Here is a 9317-nt window from a genome sequence, read left to right on the forward strand (position 1 = left end):
TGTTGCATATTTGTTCGTTATACTAATAATTTGTGCTAAGAATTGAATGTCAAGTTAGATGCTAATTTTTTTTTCTCGAGTTGTTAAAGTCGAACCTTTTTAAGTTCTCAAGTTATAACATCATGCTCCCAGCTGCTATATAATGGATTAGCCATCTTTGTCTCTAGTGTTTTACCCTTTTTATTATTCGTTTATGTTATGTTTTCATGTGGTGTGGTAAACTATATATAAGATTACAATAACACAATTTTCCACATTTCCATTGAAAACACTACTCTCTTTTATTTTAATAATACTTAAGAGGAATAAGTGTTCACTCATCTCTAACAAATCATACCGCACATCGCAAGAGGTTTACTAGCAGAGATGTAAAATACAGTACAATCTAGGAATATGAGTATGTTTATCAATAAATCATTCATAATTTTCTTTATAAAAATATATCACGGGATACAAGATAAAGCAATTTTAAATTATCATTGTTATAATTCTTTCGATACAAATGAATGAAATGAACCATTGTTGCAGCAAGTAACAAGAATTGGTGTAAAATATAATGACAGTTTTATGATATGAGAACAATTCCGCATCGGATTAGAGACGGCATTTTAGTCCACGTACAATGCAACGTCTCATTCCATGTGACCCGATACCGATGCAAAAATTTGGTATCGAAAAAAAAAGCATGAAACCAATTTATTGTGCCTGAAATTTATATAGTCTAATTATTAAATTAAAGTTAGAACTAAACTTCATCATTGAGCTAACACAACTTGCACAGCCTATGTCATATTAACCTGATATACACATTTTAGTATCCAAAATTGAGTTGCCACAGAGATGCAGATGACTCACTATTCATAATTCATATCACACCAGCATTCTGTTTTTACTCTTGCTTCAACTCCATCTCTCATCCTTAATTATGAGTAGTCATAATCTCCTTTTTTCCTGATCCATGATGCCACTGGTTTCAGTTCAACTCAGTGATCATGAATCCAGAGCTCTTTGCATTGGTTACCTTCATCGAAGTTGGTTATCAAATTCTTTGTGCTACGCAGAATCTCCTTCGTCGGGCTCCCAGCGGCCTCTTTCATCATCACTTTCATTTGTAGCATGAGATCTAATCGCTTCAAGATAGTCAATGCTTCCTCTCCTCCTCTCTAATTTCTCTTGATGGGCAGAGATCTGTCTCTCAGATTCACCCCTTTCCGCTCTCTGTCTGCGGTGGTATTTTGAGCTACTACAGTCTGAAGTTCTGTAACTTCGACGAGAATCTCTCAGGCTTTCACTATCATTCTCATCTTCTACATTCCCTCTATCTGAATTATCCCAATTGCTGGAATTCTTTAGTTTATGAGTGCGTCGTCTTTTCTTTCTATCTTCAAATTCCTCAGAACCATAAGACCTCGGAGATTCTTCCCCATATAAATGTGGACCATGTCTTTCCCCATCAGAACACTCGCCATTTAAGTCGCTGCTGTGGGTAGTGGTGCCTCTGCAATTTCGTTGTTCAGCAGGAGATGTAGATACTTTGTTCTGCTGCCTTGGATCCTTACCCTTAGCTGTGCCACTTTGGTTCAGAGGTTCACGACTGTCCTCAATCCATCCATCCCCCTTGGAACCAGCACCATGACACTCTTTCTCCCTGTGCCTTTTGCTTCTTGAACGTTCATGGTGGTATGAGTCCAGGTCATTCTCATGCATATTTTCATCAGGATCGGTTTCCTGTCTGTTCATTTTATTGCTTGTGCCATCTCGTGATTCCAATTTCCTTTTCCTGTAAGCTGGAGATAGATTTGAGCTAGGTTTTGAAATATCAGGATGTTCATAATCAAGTTTTTCTGAATGCTTTCTATCAGAACCCTTATGGTGCCTCCGAGTTTCACTTCTCCGCAAATCATCATCAGAGTAATTCCTTGAATTGCTCGAGAACTCAGATGTCCTTGACCGAGACCGGACAGAGCTGTGGCTGAGATGAAAATTGCATAAGCAAAATAAAATCGTTAAACTTCATCCAGTTGGATAATCAAAAAACGCAAGGGAATAAATATGGGTCATCAGAAATGTTGCGACAAAAATGGCGCAGTAAAATAGCAATAGAAAGTAATCTGTCTCAGGAGATTAGGGGAAACTTAATATGCTCTTAAGCGACCTAGTTATGTATTCATTTTAATTTCATAAACTATGAACCTCTCTTTGAAAGGTAGTCCAAATTTGAGAAATGCCTCTAACTGCAACATTGGACACAGCACGGCCAAGGAAGTTAGGAATTTGTGATACGAATCAAAAATGGAAATCATGAAGGTGATAGTACTCACATCATTTTAGTACAGGTTTAAGTTGCATCATTTTTTTGTACAAAACATTATACAATGATTCTTGATATTTAATTGCTTATATACATATCACAAATATCATGCAAGGAAATGTTTAGCCCGTAATATCATGCAAAAAATTTCAGCCTATCATACATCAAAAGTCTGTAGAGAAGAGACTAGGGATAGAAGCTTATACTTTTCCATTATATAACAAGTCTTAGAAAATTAATGATATCATGTTTGCCAATGATGACAATGGGAAAATTGCTGGTTGCATCTCCCTAGAAGCTCCAAAGGCAAAACAATCTGTTCTGCTTTGATTTTCAACAGGTGCAGGGTAACTTTAACAAAAGGGAACAAGCCTGTCCTATCACAAAATTCTTCAAAGTTAAGAATTTTACAGACATTCACATTCACATCTTTGTCTCTTCATAAATTGTTCCATGTATGAACCTAATAACGAATTTGGGTAACAGTCACTTAAGGAATACCTGATCAATCTAGTGCTTCCATGCTCAGTATTTTTGTGAGAACCTGATTCATCAGGATAACCAAACAAAGCTGCCATCTCTTTTACCCAATATCTTGGAGGAGGTTTATCCCAATCAGCCCAGCCATAGTCACCACCAGGATTCCTAAAGCAATGGATAAAGTTGCAGGCAGTTCCACGAGAACAGTTCTGGAATGAAATGATGATATCATACATGGTTCCAGGCTAATAAAATATAGGTCTTAAAAAATGATATAACATTACCTTAAGTTTAGATTTCATAAGCTCTCCACAGATAGCACCCCTCCACCTAGTTAATCCCACAAACTCGCATTGAAGCTGGCATACCAAGTAAGAGGATGATCATCAAAACATGCTAATCCAACAGAGTACACTGTGAGGCATCAGCCACGAACTAACATAGTTTAAAGGGCTTAAGAGGTCAGTCATGAAAAACAAGAAGCAAAATAGAGAACATGATTTATTTTCTGGTCATCCTATATAATGTTAATTTTCTGTTGCAAATTGGAATCATAAAATTGCTTCTTCAACAAAACAGGGGAATACTTATTGCACAACAAGGCAATAATATAAGGATGATACATACCAAAATCCATGTAAATTATCTTTTCATGCCTAAAATATTTCATGACAGCATCAACCGAGATTAGCAGTGATGGGTACCTCATATATCACAATAATCACATAAATTTCCTGATCATATTTTATAGGAGAAGATATTATGGCACTAGATCAAAAGGGTACCATATGTAATGAAGAAAACACAAACAAATACAATGACAAGTCAATAAGAACAGACTATGTTAATACGTAAATGTGTACTCCCCACTTCTCATAATAACTACTCCCTATGTCCCACCTTTGATGACACATTTCTTTTTCGCACGTGTTTTGGGAAACTGATAATGAGTTAAAGTGGAGAGAAAGTAAAGTAGGAAAGAGAATAATGTAGGAGAAATGTGTCATCTAAGGTGGGAGAGGCAGTACTAATCATTTTTGTCTTTTTAGTTCATTCTTCCTTTTCTTCATCAGATTTACTTCACTATTATACACATTGTTCTTTAACAAAGTGGTGTGGAACTGTGGATGTCTTTCGCATTAGCAATATCCAATAAACACTTGAAAGGTGTAGAACTCTATACCGAATATTTGTTTTACGTTTCTCTATTTAGAACAGACTTAGCATTCTGCCCCAGAACCAAATATTTCTATTCATATGCTTCTACAGCAGACAGAAATTACATAATGCAGTCAAACTATTGTCATGGAGTCTCCTTAACATGATATCAGCTAGGAAAGCAGTCACATGGCCTATAATCTCTGTATATTATAATACAATTAAGAACTACAAAGATTTACCTGTTTTCCTGCAAAGTAACGACCATTTACTGATTGATAAGACAGCACGGCAGAATCCAAAGAATTATAGTGAACATACACATTCCCTCGCAAATGCGATGAACCATTTCTGCACACCTGAGACATAGGTATTTAATAACAAACTAGAGGTAAGATGTGAGCGAGAAGAATCATTGCAAACATTACTACGTTTCAAGTACGATCCCCTACAAAATAGCATGGGAAATTAACTTAGATGTTTCAAAAGATTAATGGTGGATACTGATCCAAAACAAAGAAAGGATAAAAGTGCCATGCAACAGTGACTTTTTATTATCTCAGCTAGAACCAGTTTATCGCACCACCTAAAATAGGCAAGGAATAAATTAGCTCAACAAAATAAGTGAGCATCATTGTAATGACTTGCACCTCTCCTTTGCAAAGTTCCAAAATAATAAAAAATACATTGTAGGTAGCACAAAATACAAAAACTCAGGTACTTAATTTTTATTTGAAATGTGAAGAACTAATAAATACCTTGAAATTTATAATTTCCCCGAATTTCAAGAACTCTGTATGTACATCCTCGTAGAACTCTTCATAAGCACATTCAACCTCTTCGTCTGTGTGCTGGCGTAAACAAAGAAATAGGAAACGATTGATCATAGAGAAAAACTGAAAACGGTTAATGATTGGGAGTGGCAGTGAACAAGCACATAACCATTCTCAGAAAATAGAATAATAAAATGCCTCTCTCCCTCCCTCTCTCTCTCTCTCCCACCCTCCCCCTCTCCCTCTCTCTGTCCCTCTCTTTCCCTCTCTCCCACTCTCAGACTCTCTAAAATTTAAGGGAAGGGGGAATTAATAGGGATTGAGCTTGAGGGTCTCCCTTTTACAAAGTTCAAAAATTCACTTCTTATACTATATTATCCATCAATAGATTCTCATGCAGTCAATAGAGCCACAACAGTTTAGTTGCTGTCAGACAAATGTATACTTTTCAAGACTATAGACCCATGGCACGACAATGAAAACTTTAAAAAGCAGCACTAGATGTTATTCCAACTCCCTTGAACATCTAACAAAAAATAGCATAGCAGCAGGATTGCAAGGCAGATGATCTAGATGAATTGAGAGATCCCAATAAAACAACAGAAAATAGTACTTTCAAGAACCATCATAACAAATCCCAATCCAGAACTAGGATATCATTAAAATGACACCCCATACAAAATGTATAAATCACATAAAAATTGGTCATACTATGGGGGCACTGCACCCATTTCCCAAATATTCAGCAGAACGCATGCATAGGGGTGCGTGGACTATGACATTCGGTACATGTGTATGGAATATCATCCTCGCACCTAAAAAAGGTGTAGGTAAGAATTTGGAACCCGGACACGGTACTCCATACACATGTTTGAGCGCCACAATGCATGCTACATGTTGAAAATTTGGTGAATGGTGCAATGCCCTATAGGCATGGTTGACTTTTCCACAGAACCACTAAAGGGAAAGAGCATCTACAATACACATTTAATCAAAGTTAATCATGACATGACATAGTCCTTAACTCCCCTTATACAAACTTATTAAATATATAATCATGTATTTTCACAATCCTCAAACATTTGAATATTGAAAACTCTTCAAGATGCATACAGGAAGAAATTGTCATACCGAGTAGGTACATTATTCCTTATTTAGAATAGAAGTCTTAGAGTTGTTGTTCAGGCAAACACCAAGCCAAGATTTCAATCAGGGTAACATTCACTAAATAGAACACATACAATAAGTACTGACAAACAAAACAACATGCTAGTTATAAACTTACAGTGACAGGCAGGATGACATAACTCTTCTATGATGCATATAGATAGGATGCAGGAGTTTTCACAAATACCAAACCTTAAGAGATAACACCTATTGGCAGAAGATCCCCAACATCCAGGACTCGTAAGCTCCTATCTACTAGTTAAGGAACTCAAAAGGTAGTCGTCGAAAATCCATAACTCAAGGAATCAAAACCATAAGATTATAATTATTTGCTGAAGTTATCAGGAGCAAACAAATGCATCTTTAACTTTCCAGCCAATTAGCCATAACCGGTGTGATTTCACATCAGCAAAATAATATAAGAAAAGAATGCTTACAATGGGATGTTTGGAACATGTTACTATCATAAATAAGAAGCTACCTAAAACATCTTGGTGTGCATAAGAGCCAATCATCGCAGAGCACATTAAACACAGACGTGCACACACATCCAAACTTGTTAAACTAAGACTCAACCAAGCAGTATCATGTACTTTCCTCTTATAGAAAGGCATTCTGATTATAAAAATACATCATCTACTTTTTGTAGATTTGGAAATAATATGCCGTGAAATGTCAAAATGTAATATGCAATGTCAAAATAAAGGTTTCAGTTAAAGTGACGTGAAATAGATGCACATAACCATGAATCCATGATTGTGTGCAAATGTTACTGATGTTATAGATCAGGATACTAGAGTTGCATGAAGACCCGACTAACAGACCTCGAGACCCTCATCCTGCTCCCAAGCTAGGCCAGGGCCGTTGTACATATTCTTGATGAGCAAAGTGCAGGATTTATCAGGGTAGAAGTGAATTCTGCTACAACGTGAACCAAACCTACACGCCCCTGTTTTGAGGTGGAAAGGACAATGAGATTTATCCTGTAAAACAATTAACCAAGAGATGAGATGTAGCGTTCCAGAAAGGTAAATAGCAAGTAAAACAACTCTTATTTTCTGGAGGCATGAGTAACAGAACCAGCATGTCCTATATATCCATAGAGGTAAACTTGCTCTAAGAGAGATACAAATGCTAACTCTACCTGTTCTGTTCCAAAGTTAGGAGTCTCTTGAGCAACAGTATCTAGAAGCTGTTGAGCTGTTTTATTGTCAGTAAAAGCTTCTGAGTGGGGAGGAAGAGGGTTTGATGTGGGCCTGTTAGGGTCCTACAAATTATAGAATTTCAAAACTCAGCTAATTCAAGCCGCCAATGAATGACTATAACGTAAATCATTTAGACAGACAAATGTAGAAAACAAGTGAAACCTCTTTCATAACATGTTGGTCAGTATCTTTCTTTTTCACCCTGACTTTTTTCTTCTTGACAATGATCTCATTGCCCTGCCAAATAATTTCAGGAGGACCTTCTTCCACATACTCCCAGACATCATCATCCACTTCAGTTTCATGTCCAACCTGTAAGAGTGCCCCATATTAATGTCAATGTAGTCCATGATTAAATTCTATAAACACGGGGATAAAACAATATCAGCAACAATAACTAACAGTTACAAAACTCCAGTGATGCAAGATTAGTAAAGAAACAGGGTAGATCCAGGTTGATTAAACCGTAGAACATAATAGCAGGAATAGAAACTACTTTATGAAATTCCCAAGCAAGGTAGACACTAGACATGATTCCACCATTCCCTACAGTAAATATATGGAATAGTCAACTCTCCACAACACTTGATCCTGTGCAACAGCAAATATCATATTCTGGTACCAAAAACTCAGGCAGTTATTTTTAAGCATTAGTCTGTTGCCGTTCATAATGGCCATGATTTTTCTCATTCAACACCTCAAACATAGTCTGAAGTAACAGGAACGGCAGTATGGTCTGGAACATTAATGACAATCACATCTACAACTAAGCAGGTTATTCAAAGTTAAACTATAAGTATATTCAACTAACATATGCTCCAAATCACACGGATATATACAATACTACACAGTTACTTGGTAGAACATGACCTGATTTTGTTTTGATAGACGCTCTTCTTCCTCAGCTCTCCGCCTCCTCTCCTGCTCTTCCTTTTCTTCGAGAGCTTTCTTTCTCTCCCATGCTTCGAGAATCTTCCTCTCCGTCTCCTCGAAGTGCTTCCTTTCCTCTTCAGCTCTCAATCTCTCCTGCTCCTCCTCGGCTTGAATCCGGCGCTGCTCTTCGGGATCATTGAGGCGAACCTCCTCCTCTCGGCGCGCGATCTCCGCCAATTCTTTTCTCTTGTTCTTCCTCTTCTCTTTCTTCGCTGCCTTCCGCCGCTCCTTCCGCTTTCCAGCTGCGCATTCCGCCGTGTCTGTAGCAGTAACATCTTCTTCTACTGTGATTTTCTGCTGAGACATCGTTAGGGATTTTTATCTCATCGATGGTAGAAATTGTAGGCCTGCTGAGTTCCTGACTATGAATTTAATTGGGGATTGGTTGAACCCGAATTACCGGTTCGGCCGTAGTTTAAAGTACTATTGTAATCGTCACTTGTTTATGTATTTTTTATTTAATTCTTTTAAAAAACAATTTATTCAGTATCACTTTTAATTATAACAAAATATTTTATTTATAAAATCCACTCACTTAATAATTTCTCTCTCCATCTCTAAATAATGTCTAATCAATACGGGACTATAAAAACCTGTGCACAATATTTTGGTTTAAAGCCAAAATAATTTATTTTTCATTCTAAGTAAATTGATCTTACCATTCACCGAACTCATTACACTTCCATTTTATTATAAAATCAATATACTTCCTTCGTCACCAAAAAATATGTGCACTTTCCATTTTTGTTCGTCCCACAAAGATATGTGCATTCCATTTTTGAAAAATTATACTTCATCCGTCCCACAAAGATTGTCTCACTTTGATCAAGCACGAGTTTTAAGAAACATGATGAAAAGTGAATTGAAAAAGTTAGTGGAATGTGGGTCCTACTTTTATATATTAGTTTTATAGTAATAAAATGTGAGTATGAATGAGTTGGTGGAATATGAGGTCCACTACCAATAATGGTAAAAAGTGAAATGAGACAAATTTTGTGGGATGGACGGAAATTGAAAAATGTGACAATCTTTGTGGACGGAGGGAGTATAAATTTAAGTCCCACTATCCATTAACACTACTTTAACTACCATTCTCCTTCTCTCTTTTACTTTACCATGTCATTCTCTTCATCTCTCTTACTTTACCAATTTTGTATTAACTTCCTTGCTATACCCATTGCTTATATTTTTTATGGGACGGATGGAGTATAAAAGTGGAGTCTACATTCCACTAATCCATTTCCCTTTTTTTTTTCATAAAGTCATGCAATTTTTCAAAATATGTGCCGA

General features: G+C 36.7%; 1 protein-coding gene across 1 annotated transcript; it reads right to left on the reverse strand.

The window, feature by feature from the left end:
• Nucleotides 1-699: 699 nt before the first annotated feature.
• On the reverse strand, nt 700-8404 carry LOC121758769 (zinc finger CCCH domain-containing protein 5-like). The gene is made up of 9 exons (XM_042154163.1): nt 7965-8404; nt 7257-7406; nt 7034-7156; nt 6714-6872; nt 4708-4800; nt 4192-4308; nt 3076-3150; nt 2813-3000; nt 700-1972 (listed from the first exon to the last, which is right to left on the reverse strand). The coding sequence occupies exons 1-9, from the start codon at nt 8331-8333 to the stop codon at nt 1054-1056; spliced, it is 2193 nt and encodes a 730-aa protein (XP_042010097.1). The 5' UTR covers nt 8334-8404; the 3' UTR covers nt 700-1053.
• Between the last annotated feature and the right edge of the window lie 913 nt (nt 8405-9317).

The sequence above is a fragment of the Salvia splendens genome, chromosome 12, assembly GCF_004379255.2.
Source record: "Salvia splendens isolate huo1 chromosome 12, SspV2, whole genome shotgun sequence".
In the NCBI taxonomy this organism is placed as follows: domain Eukaryota; kingdom Viridiplantae; phylum Streptophyta; class Magnoliopsida; order Lamiales; family Lamiaceae; genus Salvia; species Salvia splendens.

Bases quoted from the DNA above. Each gene is read 5' to 3' on its own strand.
- LOC121758769 (XM_042154163.1), bottom strand. From the start codon at position 8,333: ATGTCTCAGCAGAAAATCACAGTAGAAGAAGATGTTACTGCTACAGAC. The intron at 4,309-4,707 runs GTATTTATTAGT...CCTATGTCTCAG, and splicing joins GGGAAATTATAAATTTCAAG to GTGTGCAGAAATGGTTCATC. The intron at 3,001-3,075 runs GTAATGTTATAT...ATTTCATTCCAG, and splicing joins TTATGAAATCTAAACTTAAG to AACTGTTCTCGTGGAACTGC.